The sequence below is a fragment of the Hypomesus transpacificus genome, chromosome 22 (genome assembly GCF_021917145.1).
Source record: "Hypomesus transpacificus isolate Combined female chromosome 22, fHypTra1, whole genome shotgun sequence".
NCBI lineage: Eukaryota > Metazoa > Chordata > Actinopteri > Osmeriformes > Osmeridae > Hypomesus > Hypomesus transpacificus.
This window is the reverse complement of record NC_061081.1, coordinates 13,988,917-14,005,601: the sequence shown is the minus strand read 5'-3', so window position 1 is coordinate 14,005,601 and position 16,685 is coordinate 13,988,917. Positions and strand designations below refer to the sequence as shown.

The window sequence follows — 16,685 nt, the reverse complement described above, 5'->3', positions numbered from 1 at the left end:
TAACTCAATTTGATACTGTGTGTATCAAATTACCTGACATGAATGCAGTGCCTCATATTAAATAAAAATAATTCTCGACAGAGAAGCTCTGAAAATAGTCCATATACACATGTGCATTGAGCACAGTTCAAGCAAATATGCACGCAGAGAGACACACATTTATACACACATTACAATACCATAGATTTACTGCATGTGTAATATTATCCTAAACGTGACATACAGTAGAACTGTGTGGAAACATAAAGCATCTCAGACAACAGAACTCAGTTACACTATCTCTGTACCTGTTTATGCATATTAGTTACCCGTCTCCTGATCTTCCTCTTTACAAAACACTTCCCTTTGCTTACAGAAGGGAAACAAACAGCTCCATTCAGTTCTTACTGTCCAGCTCCCTCAGCACAGAGGACAAGCCTGTCAAGCATGGTGGACGTTGAATACTGAATACGTCTGATACTGCATTCTGCAGTGTTACTAGATGATAATCTAAACTATAACCTGCCTAAAGCATTATCAGGAAAGACAGGAAATGGCAGCAAACAAGTAGATGTCGGAAGACATTTACGCTAAACCTGACATGACCCAGAAGGTGAAGTCAGATGACATGTTAATACAGAAATGACCCAGAATGGCTGGAATACAGAATACAGACATGACCCAGAATGGCTGGAATACAGATAAAAAATTGTCCTGGAATTTTGTATAGTAAACTGTCTATCCGTCTGTCTGACTGACGGACTATCTAATCCATCCATCTATCTAATCGATCTATTCATACATTTACAGTAATGCTCCAGGTACATTATTGTCAGGTCAATAATACCTGTCATAGCTGTAGGAGTGAAAGTACTGTGATAATGAGCTTTCGTTCCTATTGGCTAACAGAGTAGATCATGTTATAATGAGTTGCATAGGCTTAAACTGTATGTAGCTTCCCAGTAACATTCATTCATGAAATAAAAGAGTCCTTTGGCCATCGACCCTGCATTTCAACTTGTCTCTATGACATCATCCGTGCAGTGGCGGATCTAAGGGGGGCAAGGGGTGGCAGCTGCCACCCCAAAAAAAAACTCTCACCCCAAGTTTTTTTTAAATGCATTTAGCAGACGCTTTTATCCAAAGCTACTTCCAAGACAGAGCTTTACAAAAAAGCATAGGTCACTGATCATAACAACGAGATAGCCCCAAACATTGCGGGTAGCCAAAACATGAAGCATACATTGTGAAAAAACAGTCCCAAAGGGAAGAACCATAAGAGCATGTTGTGAAACAAGTTACAATTAAACAACATGAACCTCAATCTTCCCATGGAAAAATATTATTTGTACATTACAGAACATTTCAATAAATAATATTAATTGATGTTAATGTTCTAGCCTAATCATTTACCATAGGGAGTACTGTACCCCCCACTCTGGGTTTGATTCGCCTCCAGGAGGCCACCCAACGACTTCCTTCTGCCACCCCATTACCACCCCGAACGAAAATCTCTAGAACCGCCCCTGCATCCGTGTACTAGACTCTGACACATGCAACGTGTGTCAATTCGCCAACCTATGGTTCATGACAAAACGATTTGTGGCTATCTTGAGTAATCAGGCAGTTTAAGGGGAAAATAATAATATGAATAATAATAATTATACAATCATAACAACAATAGATTTCCTCCAGATGGAGAAATCCTAATTATATTTGTTCTCAGGATTTAACGGTGCTTTAACCTATAACTAGTCATTCGATCAATGATATCAATGTGTGAAGGTCAACCATAGTTTTTGTTATTACTTTGTTATTACTAGATAGTGGGACGGTGCCACCATCTAGTGGTGAAGTTTTATAAAACACTGGTTTATAGAGTAATTTACTATAGCAACAAATAAGCCTGTCACAAACCAACGACAAATGACAAAATTATATCAAGCTAAGTAAAGACCCTTCATATCCAATGATGAACCGGTAGTAATGGGACCACCTAGACAGAATTAATGATTAATAATAATTGATTAATTTTACACCTTAATGAACTTGCCTGATGACAGGAGCTCACTGATTTCCTTCGTCAGATGACAATGATAAAATGGGGCAAATGCCGGACCTCACATCTGATTCCCTGAGTTTCATCGATGAGTTACTTAAAAAAAAAAATCTGCCTTTAGTTACATGGCAAGAGACAAACAATAATAGTTGTATTCCTCTTTTATTGAATATTCTGGTTCAATTTGACCTGAACAGTAGGCCTACCAAAGGGGTCCAACAAGTACACAGCACACTAGGGTCTCTGTATCTGAATTGTTTATTTTAAAGACTGTAATGATACGGTTGTAATTATTATTAAACAATAATTTTGTGTGTGTTTGTTTATTTTTATAATTGAAGACTCATAACTTAATGAAAAGTTACCTACATTTCTAGTCTACCTAAAGTGCGCAAAATAACTAATTTAGGATACATGTTGTCCCTCCCCCAATGTGCAGTTGTGAGACGTACAATTCAATAAAAAGTTTAATATTTAGAATGTTTTCGAATTAACTTTTGCAGGTTCCCACATTACATAGGGTAAAGAGTGCATTAGCGGGAGCAGACTGCCTTTTGGTGATTAAATGTAGCAGGTGTATGTGTGTGCATGTCTCTTTCTCTGTGAGTGTGTGTGCTCGGTGTGTGTGTGTGTTTGTGCGATTCAGAGGGGAAGGGGTATTCTTCGGCATGCACCAAACACTATTGATATGCAACTATCTATTACGATAATATGAATATTGAATAGATGATAAACTTAACACACTTTCAAATATAAGATGGGGGCGATAAGGGCGTATACTTTGTATAAATAATAAACAAATGGTCAAAAGGTTTAACGTGAAGAGTGTTCTTTTTACTCGTTGTGTTTATAGTTCAACTCTCATGAGATCGACATTCCTGTGATTATGTCGCGATAAAGCTCAAAAAGGGGTGTGGCCTGGGCGGTTAAGAAATTTTATTTTTTCAGATTCCAGGAACTATAATCCAGTGAACGCCATACAAGGAACTAAGCGGTAATTCTTACAGCAACAGTTTCCAGTGGTAAGTAAGAAAGATGTTCTATTTTATCAATTGTGCAGGATACAATATTGTAATGTTTTTCATAATGTAAATATAAAAAATAGTAAATTTGTAATTTTCTGGAAGGTTGGTGAAGTAATGCAGCAAAGTATCTCTTTACAACATGTTTTGATTGGTAAGTATAATTCATGTTAATCTTTGATGAAGAAAATGTCAGTCTTTACAATGCAGTCACTGACTGGTCTCATCAAATAAATATTTAGCCCTGGGTTTGGCCTACTTGACATAAAATCCCATTCCATATCTGACAGAAATAAAATTAATTTATAAGGTGACTGTGGATTAAATATGATTTTTTTCACGTTGTGTTTCAATTCAAAAAGGTAATTATTTGACATAGTAACTGATTTACTCCTATTTCTGCATTTTTATTGTCCATTTAGGACAATGCACGTAACTTTCTGGGAGACAGATTGAAAACACAACAATGTTACCCAACAAAACCTTTTTTGCAATGAGCATAGTTGTTTTTGGTCTTGTGTGCTCAATAGTAGCATTTTTCATTTACTTTGAGCCTGGACATTCTGAATGTGCATCCAGACAGTTTGACTTGGAACAGGACAATGGTGTCTGGCACCCTGAAGAGAAAGTCAAACCTCTCGTGCTTCTGTGGTTCTGGCCCCTTGGAAGAACGTTTGACTTTAAAGACTGTAAGAAATACTTTAACATTGATAGTTGTGAGTTGACGGCCGACAGATCTCTGTACAGCAGAGCAGATGGGGTTATTGTGTTTCACAGAGATATTAGTTGGGACTTGAAAAACCTTCCCCCGTCTCCACGTCCCCCCTTTCAGAAATGGATTTGGTTTCACGTTGAATCACCAACAAATACCTATAGAATTCCAGGCTTGGAAAACCTCTTCAACCTGACATTGAGCTACAGACGAGATGCTGACATCACGGTGCGAAATGAGTTGCTGCTTGTAAAATCCAAGTCACAAAATGATTTTAAACTACCTAAGAAGAATAAACTGGTTTGCTGGATCGTGACTAACAATAATTCAAGAACCGGAACAGGTACAAGAGCAAGATTTTACCAGAAGCTTGTTAAACATATAAAGGTGAATGTTTATGGTGCTGCTTTCACAGGGGTTCATTTAGGGTATGAAGACTATTACTCGACCATTGCTAGCTGTAAGTTTTATCTGGCATTTGAGAACTCACGTCACAAAGACTACATCACAGAGAAGGTGAATGGACCTCTGGTAGTAGGCACTGTACCAGTAGTACTAGGCCCACCCAGACAAAACTATGAGGAGTTTGTTCCTGCTGATTCATTCATACATGTTAATGACTTTCCTGATGTGAAGGGTCTTGCTGACTTCCTAATCCAGTTAGATAAGAATGATGAGATGTACATGCGTTACTTCCAATGGAGGAGGTACCTCAGTGCAAAAGCTCACCTCTTAACTCCTCATGATGAGTTCATCCAACCCATTTGTTTAGCCTGTGATTACATGCTAAGAGACAAACACTACAGTGTTGTTAATGATCTGTACAAGTGGTTCTTCATTCAATGATTTTCTGTTTGACTTGACAAATTCGTTTGGAATAACATCATTTCACAAAATAACCCTGCATTGTCGTTCCACTACAGCAGTTGTTTTGTTTACATTTTATGAAATGTACATATATGAAATTAACATGAACTGTAATTAAATGTTGAATATAACATGTATTCAATTGTTTACAAAATGTATAAATACAAATGTTCTTTATGGAATTAAAAACCTAACCTACTTAAATAAAAATAAATCAAAGAAGAAGCTGCATGTAATATAATTTCAAATGTCATGTTATATTATTAGGTGTATGGTTATAAATTATAACCATACAACTAGTTTATAATACACCTTTAGAGTTAGAATGTGAAGCACTTTGAATTGCCTTGTTGTTGAAATTTGCTACACAAATAAACTTGCCTTGACTTGCTTTAAAAAGACTGGTATATGGTAAGAGTAGGTTAATTAATGAACTACAGTATGTGACCTGAGGCTTCATAATGATTAATGGATAAGGGATAAAATAACTCTGTAAATAGGTCACCAAAGTACGGACGTTCTTTGCTTTTTTGTTATATTCCAAGATGTCACAATTTGTATCTGTACAATAGATGTACTTGGGCTATGTAGGCTACAGACAGAGAACCCTTAGTTCCCTTTCTGTGGCGTTGAGGTCAATGCCACGCCAGGTCACTGTGGTCTGTCTTCAGACTGTCACAACCTCACCCGGGTGACAGGGATGGAAATGCTGGCCTGCCCCACACACACACTCAAAACAAACAACCCCAAATGTGTGTATCAATCACACTCGAATGATACATTGAAGTGTAATTTTATACATAGCCCGACATAAAATTCGTAGCAAATCCCCCCAAAAAATTCTCCCCAACATTAATTTTTTGATAAATGTTATTAAATACAGATTTCCAAGGTAATATTTTTTTCAAAAGAACACCATCTTCTTTTGCTGTCGCGGAGTCAGAGGAGTGTCTGGTTGACAATGGACACGTCTGATGATTTGCCCTGCTGGGTGCCACCCTAAAACATAATTCACTATCTTTGCCAATTTGACACTGATTAACATTTAATTCATGTTGTTCAAAGAAGCATTTATTAAGATATCCTTTATCACATTTTTATATTCGAGAACAAGGAGAGAATATTTCAACTCACAGAATCACGAGTCACGACGCGAGCGAGGCTACAGCGGGAAAAGAAAGCAGCAAAAGAAAGCATCACATTGACAAGACAAGAGCAAACAGACAGATCGGGGAGCTAACCTTGCATCACCCCCAGACTTAGGGTGACCAGAAGCATGACCCTGAAAAGGGAGGACAAACGGTCAAAAAGGAGGACAATCCCCAAAAGTTGTTGACCGGGGGGGATGGGAGCCATTAGTTTGAAATTAAGACAATAACATTAGTCCTTTTTGTAAGTCAACATTTGTCATTTGAATACAAATTCAAAAATTATCAGGGTCATGCTTCCTTGTGCCATTCTGTAGCGACATGCCGCTCTAAAGCCCATTTCCCCCTACTACTCACGTCTATATCAATGCTTACAGAAGGCATGATATTTGCTGCTCTTAGTAACAAAGTGAAGTACACCATGCTGATGTTTGTCTGGGACACCATGTCCCAACAAGGAGAAAAAAAAGTTGTTACGAACTAACAACAAAATCATCTTTATTTCTTCTGGAGTCAATGTAGGCCTTTGTCCAGATTGGTAAAGAACCAGACCTCTGACAATAAATGACAACACAACACCAGGTTTAGGTCTCAATCATGTCTCTCTCCGCTCTGAAGGCCGGAGGACCATAGAAAGTGACAGTCAGGCAGTAATGATGTTACAACAGTCTCAGAGAAAGAGATTCACAGCTCCAAGTCCATGACCAGTCTCAGAGCAGAGAGCGATCACCTATTCAACCTGACAAATAAACACAATCTACTCTTATCAATAGCAAACTCACATGAGCACATAACTAGGCTACTTCATTTACTCATTTAGCAGACAGTCTTATCCAGAGCAACTTACAACAAGTACAAGGACATTCCCCCCGAGGCAAGTAGGGTGAAGTGCCTTGCCCAAGGACACAAATGTATTTTGCGTGACCGGGAATCGAACCGGCAACTTTCTGATTAATAGCCCGATTCCCTAACTGCTCAGCCATCTGACCCCCCCATTATCCAATGACGGGTTATTTTACTGAATCATGTAAGTAGGCCTAGCCTGGTCCTAACCAGACGCCCTTTTCTCCTCCTTCCTGCCCACCGTCGCAATTTACCACTCGCATGGGCTTCAGTGACAATTCACCTCACCTGTCCCTTCAGCTCACCTCGGTTTTACCTCGGGGGGGGGGGGGGCGGGGGGGGAGGGGGCGGTGTAGGCAAACCTTGCATAGGATGCCAAATGTGCTAGGACTGGCACTGAGAGTAGGTTAATTATTGACCTACAGTATGTGAGCATAATGATTCATGGAAAGGGGGCAAATAACTCAGTAAATAGGTCACCAAAGTACAGACGTAGTAGTAGCCTAGTTATGTTCTCATGTGAGTTTGCTATTGATAAGAGTAGATTGTGTCTATTTGTCGCTTTGTCGGTGATCGCTCTCTGCTCTGAGACTGGTCATGGTGTGGGAGCTGTGAATCTCTTTCTCTGTGACTGTTGTGACACCATTATTGCCTGACGGTCACTTTCTATGTTTACATTCTTGTGCCACAAGACGGTCCTCCGGCCTTCAGAGCGGAGAGAACATGATTAAGAGACCTAAGCTTGGTGTTGTGTTGTCATTTATCACAACACAACACCAATCATAGAAAATAAAGATGATTTTGAAAATCTGATCTAGTGCATCAGTCAGATTTACATTTAGTCATTTACATTTACATTACATTTACATTTAGTCATTTAGCAGACGCTCTTATCCAGAGCGACTTACAGTAAGTACAGGGACATTCCCCTAGAGGCAAGTAGGGTGAAGTGCCTTGCCCAAGGACACAACATTTTGCACGGCCGCGAACCAACAACCTTCTGATTAATAGCCCTACTCCCTAACCCTAACCAGATGATGCACCTGTTGTTAGTTTTGTAACAACTGACATGTGTCCCAGACAAACATGAGCATAGGAGTAGGGATAGAAAACAGATTCAAAGAGTCGAAGAACAGGTTTTAGCAAGGTGGTGAGAGAGGCTAAATGGCTGTACTCAAAGAGACTAAAAAACAGTTCTCTGCTAACAACTCTGCTTCTGTCTGGAGAGGGCACAGGCAGATTACCAACTACAAGCCCAGAGCCCCCCCCACTGTTAACGACTTTTACCTGTCCAACGACCTGAACGAGTTCTACTGCAGATTTAAAAGACAATTGGATTGTCCTGAACTGCACGTCCCCACCCTAGAGCCCCCCCCCTCAGCCCCCCCCCCCCCCCACACACACACACACACAGTGACGACTCTCTCCATTCAGGAGAGAGAAGTTAACAGACTTTTCAAGAGGCAGAACCACCACAAAGCAGCTGGGCCAGACTGTCTCTCCAGCTGTTGAAGGATAAATTATTAAAGGAAATACTTATTAAATAATATATGCATTTGCATAGACAACGGTGTTTCTGTTCGAAATGAAAGAAGGTTGAGTCAGTGTGTCAGTGTCAACATTCTTCCCCACCTACCATTCATTGACCTGTCACATAACGCACATACCCTGCTCATTGGACAGACACACGCACACGTACACACACACACACACACACACTCTCCCTCTACTGATGAACCAGTTGTTCTGCTAACAGAGCAGGGCCTGCTCACCTCAGGGTACGTCAACCTTCTGTCCTGCAGGTACACACACACACTCAAATACACATAATCATTCTTACACACACACACACACTCTCATATACATACTCATACACACTCACACATACACAAAAGCACACACACATACCTCACACGCACATTCCTCCTCGTCTGGATTTAGTCCGGACAGTCCGGTTTTCCAGCCCTTTGTCCAGACCTCTGTTGCGTGTCCTCCTTTTTGCTCTTTTGTCCTTTTTGATCCTTCCTGCCCACCGTTGCAATTGACCACTCGCGTGGGCTTCAGTGCCAAAAAGAAAGACCTCCTTCAAACCTACGTGGAGTTCAGAACTCCACTTTGCCACTCGAGCAGCACAGATCAATATAATTCCTTTTGTAAGCTCTATCGCATTGATATAGACCTGAGCAGTAGGGGGAAAGGGGCTTTAGAGCAGCATGCCGCTACAGACCGGCACAAGGATAACGATAGTTCAGTCAAGACAATCACGTATTAGATTTGAGCATTTATTGTTACATGACATGGACATGTAGATTTGACTTTGGCGGAGTGGATGATCTAAGGGAAGCACTCCCTGCCTCCTCGATGCAACACATACATACATGACATATGAGGCAGGGAGCAATAGAGATATAATCCCCCTGTTGGATAGATACAGACAGCATGGGGGAGAAGGGGACGGTGGAGGGTGGCAGCAGCACTGATCATACAACGACCTTAACATAATTTTTTGCTCCAAACACAACAACAGCGGATTTCAACCGCTGCTGAGGTGACCAAATTATTTCATGCTGTGAAACATCACCACTCTTACAGGAGTTTAGACTGCAGTTTAGACTGTTGACTTACTAAAATGAATAATGTTATTGTCTTTATTTCATACTAATGGCCCCCATCCCCCCCAAGTCAACAACTTGTTGTCTTCCTTTTTGGACCCAAGTGTCCTCCTTTTCAGGGTCATGCTTCTGGTCACCTCACACATAGCTATGGCTATAGCAGACAATGTTTAATATAGGGAGGACTACCACTCTCTGGAAACTTCCGGCTTCTGAACTGGTTGCAATTCTACTGTAGTTTCATACATAGACTTAATACATTTACATTACATTTAGTCATTTAGCAGACGCTCTTATCCAGAGCGACTTACAGTAAGTACAGGGACATTCCCCCCGAGGCAAGTAGGGTGAAGTGCCTTGCCCAAGGACACAACATCATTTGACAAGGCGGGGAATCGATCCAGCAACCTTCTGATTCCTAGCCCAACTCCCTCACCGCCCGCATGAAGTCGGGTCATGTCGAACGAACCTAATCAGTCGCGAGCATGTGAGCTAAGGTATAGAAAACTGGCAGAATGAAGGGTACAAGTTCGATCAAGAAGAAAATACATCATGTGAACTTTACAAAAATCTATGTTATTAGTAGGCTAGGCTACTGTAGTAGCCTACTAATAGAATAGTATTCCGTTCAAAAAAAAAATTGTAAGATAGGCCTATTCTAGATGGACTCGGACTCACCAAATATATGTTGTTCTTTTTGCTTCGTGTTTTCAGTATGACTGCTTAAGGGGGATTATGAGGGGGGCGGCAATTTCCCAACTGGAGTTTCAGTTTCGTAACTACTTTATTACTCTCCTCTTTTTTCTTCCTCTTTTGTGCTTCGCTCGGGTAATTGTGTTTCATTTAGTTAACTTCGTATTTACTCTTCAACTTTCTCTGATAACTTACTGATATGACGTGCTGTGGCGGTTCTGCAATGGAGTAGTCCATAGAGGTAGGCCCTATGTGGTGGGAGGGGAAGCGTGCATTGACACAAATAGAATAAACGCTCTGTTGGTATTTCTGTTTATACTTTTGGGGGAGGTTATGACTTTTAATCGATTTGTATAATTATGTTAGTTATTGATGATCTTGAGTCTTTCAAGGGCACCCCTGGCATCTGGGGCCCCCAGGCGGTTGCCTACCTTGCCTTATAGGTAAGTTCGACCCTGTTCCAGAGTTCATACTTTAAACGAGTCTTTTCAAAAGAGTTTCAAAAGCCCTACCAGCAGACGGTTGCCACTCCGGTTTCACACGAAGAACACACGATTTACACAACACCTCCAATCTTTTGCTAAATTAAACACTTCGTTCAAAACTATACAATCATCAAGTTCAAGTCTTTTATTTGTCAGGTACACAGAACAACACAAAGTTAGACTGGGCACTGAAATTCTTAAGACAAGACAACGCAAGCACCTGGCATGACATAACATATAAGTACACGGAACATAATTTACATCTAAACTGGGCTTAAATAAGTGAAACTTCCTAAATATACAGATGGCAATAAATAATCGACTATACTAACCCTAATACTAAAACTTCCTAAATTACAGATAACAATAAATAGTACACTATACTAACCCTAAATGCACATAAAACCTGTTTCAACCCTATAACCTATTCTAACCTAAGTGGAGTACAGTACAATAGTGCAAATTTGCAGATCAGATTTCATACATTAATCATGTATGAAAACCAAAATGTAAAACACTTTTACACTAACTATTCTTTTCAAATGATATAACCTGCTTGATTTTATCATAGATAGTTACAGTAGAGTATGTAAAAGTACATGAATATGTTGACAAAGAAAGATTAGAGTTTCTTTGTTCAGATTCTATGAAATATAATACAGTAAACCCATTGGTTAGGAAATGGGAGAGGAGGACGGAGAGGGAGACACAGGTGTGGTGCTTCTAAATCAAACTCCGAACAAGGAACCAAGCAGTCCAGCAACAGTTTCCAGTGGTAAGTTAGAAAGATGTTTGCTTTTAATTGCTTTTATGGTAATTGAGCAACACACAATATTGTACTGTTTTTCATCATGTAAATATATTTAAAAAGTATATTTGTAATTTTCTAGAAGGTTGGTGAAGTATATGTATCAAAGTATCTCTTTACAACATGTTTTGATTGGTAAATATAATTCATGTAAATCTTTGATGAAAAAAATGTCCAATCACTGACTGGTCTCATAAAATAAATATTTAGCCCTGTGGTTGGCCTATTTGACATACAATCCCATTCTATATAAATAATAATATAATAAAAGTCATTTAAAGGTGACTGTGGATTGAATATCATTTGTTTTGTGTTTTGTTTCAATTACAAAATTTTATTATTTGACATAGTAACTGATTTTTCCAATTTCTGTATTTTTATTTTGCATCAAGGACAATGCACGCAACTTTCTGGAAAACACAAACACAACAATGTCACACACACTACCAAACAAAACCTTTTTTGCAATGAGCATAGCTGTTTTTGGTCTTGTGTGCTCAATAGTAGCATTTTTCATTTACTTTGAGCCTGGACATTCTGAATGTGCATCCAGACAGTTTGACTTGCAACAGGACGATGGTGTCTGGCACCCTGAAGAGAAAGTCAAACCTCTCGTGCTTCTGTGGTTCTGGCCCCTTGGACGAACGTTTGACTTTAAAGACTGTAAGAAATAATTTAACATTGATAGTTGTGAGTTGACGGCCAACAGATCTCTGTACAGCAGAGCAGATGGGGTTATTGTGTTTCACAGAGATATTAGTTGGGACTTGAAAAACCTTCCCCCGTCTCCACGTCCCCCCTTTCAGAAATGGATCTGGTTTCACGTTGAATCACCAACAAATACATATAGAATTCCAGGCTTGGAAAACCTCTTCAACCTGACATTGAGCTACAGACGAGATGCTGACATCACGGTGCGAAATGAGTTGCTGCTTGTAAAAAATCCAAGTCACAAAATGATTTTAAGCTGCCTGAGAAAAATAAACTGGTTTGCTGGATCGTGACTAACAATGATCCAAGAACCGGAACAGGTACAAGAGCAAGCTTTTACCAGGAGCTTGTTAAACATATAAAGGTAAATGTTTATGGTGCTGCCTTCACAGGGGTTCGTTTAGGGTATGAAGACTATTACTCGACCATTGCTAGCTGTAAGTTTTATCTGGCATTTGAGAACTCACTTCACAAGGACTACATCACAGAGAAGGTGAATGGACCTCTGGTAGTAGGCACTGTACCAGTAGTACTAGGCCCACCCAGAAAGAACTACGAGGAGTTTGTTCCTGCTGATTCATTCATACACGTTACTGACTTTCCTGATGTGAAGGGTCTTGCTGACTTCCTAATCCAGTTAGATAAGAATGATGAGATGTACATGCGTTACTTCCAATGGAGGAGGTACCTCAGTGCAAAAGCTCACCTCTTAACTCCTCATGATGAGTTCATCCAACCCATTTGTTTAGCCTGTGATTACATGCTAAGAGACAAACACTACAATGTTGTTAATGATCTGTACCAGTGGTACTTTCAATGATTTAATAATGACTGTTTTACATGTGACAAATTCGTTTGGAATAACAATTTCACAAAATAGCACTGTTTTGTTGTTCTACTACTGCAGTTTTAAAATTGTTAAAATGTTATTAAATTTACATTAATGAAATCGCATGAACTGTCATTTATTGTTGATTAGAACATTAATTCGCAAACACGCATTTATTCCGGGAGTAGGCTACAACGGTACTTAGGAATGGTTTGAACCCAATGCTAGTTTCCTAAAGGATCACAATGACTCGTTTCAGCAAACGCTTTGTCGCCTCGATTTGTTAAAACGATTTGTTTGTAAACCTAAAAGTGTAAACCATGCACTTTGTAAAGCTCTCTCTTGGAAGTCGCTTTGGATAAAAGCCTCTGCTAAATGAATAAAAAGCCTTTGTATTCAAACGTTTACAAAATGTATAAATACAAAGGCTTTTTATTAGACGATCTCGACCTACGTAGCCCATCGTTCATGTCAATCATGACGTGTCATTATAGTTATATGAAGCGGTGGATTGAGAGCTGTCATAGTACACGGCTTAAAGGGAACGTTCTTTCTGGAAGAAGTTACGTGGCCGTGTGCATTGCTTTTGCCGTGGTGGATTGTATGATCCATGTTTACTTTTTGGGCTGTTTAAAAATAGGGTGCACGCGCAATTAGATCGACTAACAAAATCTGACTTGAATTTGTAGGATTGCGTGAGCTAAAATTGGCCTTTATGGCACCGCTTTAGCCCCGCTTGATTAATTAAACTTATTCAAGTCTGGTTTGGGACTTTAAATCCAGCTTTTTTGAGCGGCTTTTATGGAACAGGCCTCTGCTGTTTGTCTTCTCACAACACAACACACAAGTGCACAACACAGATACGTGCCATAGAAAACGCACATTGATTTCACTGAGTGGACACGCTAATGAAATGAGGATCGGGGATATTGCACATCGTTGACAGGGTCTACACTCAACTAATTTGTTGGAGAACGAACGGTATTTCAATTTTTTTCCACGTTTAGTTTATTTCTCCTTCCATCTTTATCTTAACCAAATAACCTGATTTATTGATTGAAAGAAGGTTATGCTTAGAGAAATTTAAATTTAAAAAAAGAGTGTAGCCTACTTCAAAAATGTTTATTCTCCAACTAAACGATAACCCCATTCGACCCATAATAAAGCACTTAAACCATTAAAAGCAGTTTAACCATTAAATTATGGGTCAAATGGGGTTATAATTTAGTCAGAGAATTACAAGGGTAATGTCCATGTTTTTAAATACATTTCTTGTGTGGCATTTCTGCCTTTATTATTTTATGATAGCCTATATTGTGTGTTTGGAGAGGAGAGGAAATGTAGGGGGAGAGGATCACGTGCGAGACCTCGCCTATATGGTGCTTGCATTAGTCCAGTGATCCATCGGAATGCTCCCAACGGGTAATTAGGGCAGCAACTATTGTGAATTTGCATTCGTCAGAAAGGGGTGGGGATGGTCAAAACAGGTCAAAACAGCAAGTGTAACCTGAATAACCTGAACGGTGTAACAATGTCACTGTTGACACGGCCGCTGAACAGCGAGCGACGGTTAAAAGTGACATTTATTAATGTAATCAAATGAGATGGAGATGTTATTTTTCATCTTTAATGTCGAGAAAATTAAAACATGTTTGTCTTTTTGCAGGTCTCAAAATGCTGAAAACTGCCACCGCTGGAATTTCAAGCAACATAGTTTATGTGTTATTAATTATCGGAGGATTCTTAACACTGTTTTCTATGTACTATAAGACTCCAATGTTACCTTGCCAGAGCCAGCCTTCTTACTCAGTTAAGAACACAGCTTACTCATCGGCAACTAAACCGATCATGCTGCTTTGGTTCTGGCCTGAAAATGATAGGTTTAATTTTAAGGACTGCAAGACGTTCTTCAACATTGACGGTTGCAAGCTTACAGACAACAGGACCCTGTACAGTGAATCTGATGCAGTGCTCATCTTTCATAGAGCCATAAACCACAATGCATCAAATCTACCCCCCTCACCAAGACCCTCATTTCAAAAGTGGATTTGGTTTAATGTGGAATCACCAACAAACACACAGAAAGTTCCAGGTATCGAGAAACTTTTTAATGTGACTTTAAACTACCGGCAGGATGCAGACATTCCTGTTCGCTGGCAGTTGTCTAAAAAGACCAAAGATGACTTTGCGCTGCCCAAGAAAGAACGAATGGTCTGCTGGATTGTGAGCAACAATGACTCTCACACTGGGACAGAGCTGAGGTATAACTACTACAGAGAGCTTGTGAGACATATTAAGGTGGATGTGTTTGGCAAGGTGTTTGGTAGTTTCTTAAAATATGAAGATTATTTCTCAACCATCGCAAGCTGCAAATTCTACCTTTCCTTTGAGAACTCCGTTGACAAAGATTACATCACAGAAAAGCTGAATGGACCACTAGCAGCAGGAACAGTACCTATTGTATTGGGTCCCCCCAGACAGAACTATGAGAACTTTATACCAGGGGATTCCTTCATCCATGTAAATGACTTTCCTGATGCAAAAGCTTTGGCTGACTTTCTCCTGCAGTTGGACAAGAATGATGAGGCCTATATGCGCTATTTCAATTGGCGTCAGTATTACTCTGCTAGGCCTCACCTGATTAAACGGAACCAAAAATTCCTCCAGGCCATCTGCTATGCCTGTGACCACGTGGGAAGACACAGAGAATACAGGGTTGTTTCCGATCTTTACAAGTGGTATTTTGGTTAAATTGTTACTTTCATTCCTAGTAGGAAAAACTGTAAACTGTAAAGCTCTCTCTTGGAAGTCGCTTTGGATAAAAGCCTCTGCTAAATGAATAAAAAGCCCTTTTTGACCCAAACATCAACACACCGACAAACCGAAAATACGACCGGCGCTATATTTCTCTCTTTTGACATTGGCATGAACCTGAGTTTATATTGTTGGTGTTTGATTATAAAATGCAAGTGATCTATCTAACAATTTTTAGTGTTCTGTCACTATACCCCTGTCCTAGTTGCACAATACCTTAGTGCGGTATTACTCTTATTGAGGGACTTGTAGGCCTACCTGATTTAACTTCTTGTACTCGCTGTGAATTATATTATTGTTGATTGCTTTTTTTTGTACAGGTACACTCTTGCACCTTTTGAGGTTCACGTTGTTTAATTGTAACTTGTTTAACTACTTGGTCTTATGGTTCTTCCCATTGGTACTTATTTGCTTTTCACAACTACATAATTATTAATAACAATGATTATATGGTATTGATTCATGTTTTTTGTTGTTGTAACAAATGTTATATTACATAAAAGGAAACGAAACAGTGTGGTGCATGTGATGTAGCACCAGGGGCGGTTTCAGGCCCCGCCAGGGGCGCCATGGGGGGCGGGGGGGGGGACATGCCCGGGTGCCAAATGTGCTAGGACCGCCAATGTGTAGCACTGCGGAACATGTAACAAAAACACATGTAGCCTATTTCATGTATTTAACATTGTACATTACATTAACATTGTGTGTTTACATGCATGAGTATGGCTTAGTGTTTCTTACATCCAGAATTATATTTGTAAGTAGCAGACTTTGCTGCACTAAAGGGGGGTCTTTCTGAGCGAGATGAGGGCAGCGTAGAGGGTGCGCAGAGGTCCTGGAGTTCACACCACACCCCACTCTGGGAGTTTGGGGTCAAACTGGGTCACATACACACAACCACCCTGTCCCCCTGCACACCTCCAGTCACAGGCTTTCTGAACAGATGCTGGACGTGACTTTCTCGGTCACCTGGAGGGCAGAGTGGAGCCCAGGAAGTCAGGAATAATTCAGAAGTCAATACTTCTGGCTGTGCTATACAAAAAAAACTGTATCGTGTGATGACTTCAGTTCAGCCTGATACTGCCACACTGATTGGTTGCTAG

The 16,685-nt window shown here is 40.0% G+C and overlaps 3 protein-coding genes across 4 annotated transcripts; all 3 read left to right on the top strand.

The window, feature by feature from the left end:
* Window positions 1-2,992: 2,992 nt before the first annotated feature.
* On the top strand, window positions 2,993-5,040 carry LOC124484588 (4-galactosyl-N-acetylglucosaminide 3-alpha-L-fucosyltransferase 9-like). Of its 2 annotated transcripts, none has more exons than XM_047045567.1 (3): window positions 2,993-3,060; window positions 3,166-3,214; window positions 3,483-5,040. In XM_047045567.1, the coding sequence occupies exon 3, from the start codon at window positions 3,527-3,529 to the stop codon at window positions 4,616-4,618; it is 1,092 nt and encodes a 363-aa protein (XP_046901523.1). In that variant the 5' UTR covers window positions 2,993-3,060; window positions 3,166-3,214; window positions 3,483-3,526; the 3' UTR covers window positions 4,619-5,040. The 2 variants fall into 2 exon arrangements, with proteins under 2 accessions (XP_046901523.1, XP_046901524.1); XM_047045568.1 differs by having other exon boundaries at window positions 2,997-3,060; window positions 3,512-5,040.
* Window positions 5,041-11,908: 6,868 nt separating this feature from the next.
* LOC124484612 (4-galactosyl-N-acetylglucosaminide 3-alpha-L-fucosyltransferase 9-like) lies at window positions 11,909-12,882 on the top strand (the record flags this gene model as incomplete). Its single annotated transcript, XM_047045603.1, is given in 2 exon segments — window positions 11,909-12,163; window positions 12,166-12,882. Coding segments are annotated over 2 exon segments (849 nt in total), but the record flags the coding sequence as incomplete, so codon positions are not given.
* Window positions 12,883-13,293: 411 nt separating this feature from the next.
* On the top strand, window positions 13,294-15,915 carry LOC124484591 (4-galactosyl-N-acetylglucosaminide 3-alpha-L-fucosyltransferase 9-like). The gene is made up of 2 exons (XM_047045570.1): window positions 13,294-13,749; window positions 14,435-15,915. Exon 2 carries the CDS (start codon window positions 14,443-14,445, stop codon window positions 15,517-15,519), a length of 1,077 nt encoding a protein of 358 aa, XP_046901526.1. The 5' UTR covers window positions 13,294-13,749; window positions 14,435-14,442; the 3' UTR covers window positions 15,520-15,915.
* Window positions 15,916-16,685: the final 770 nt, after the last annotated feature.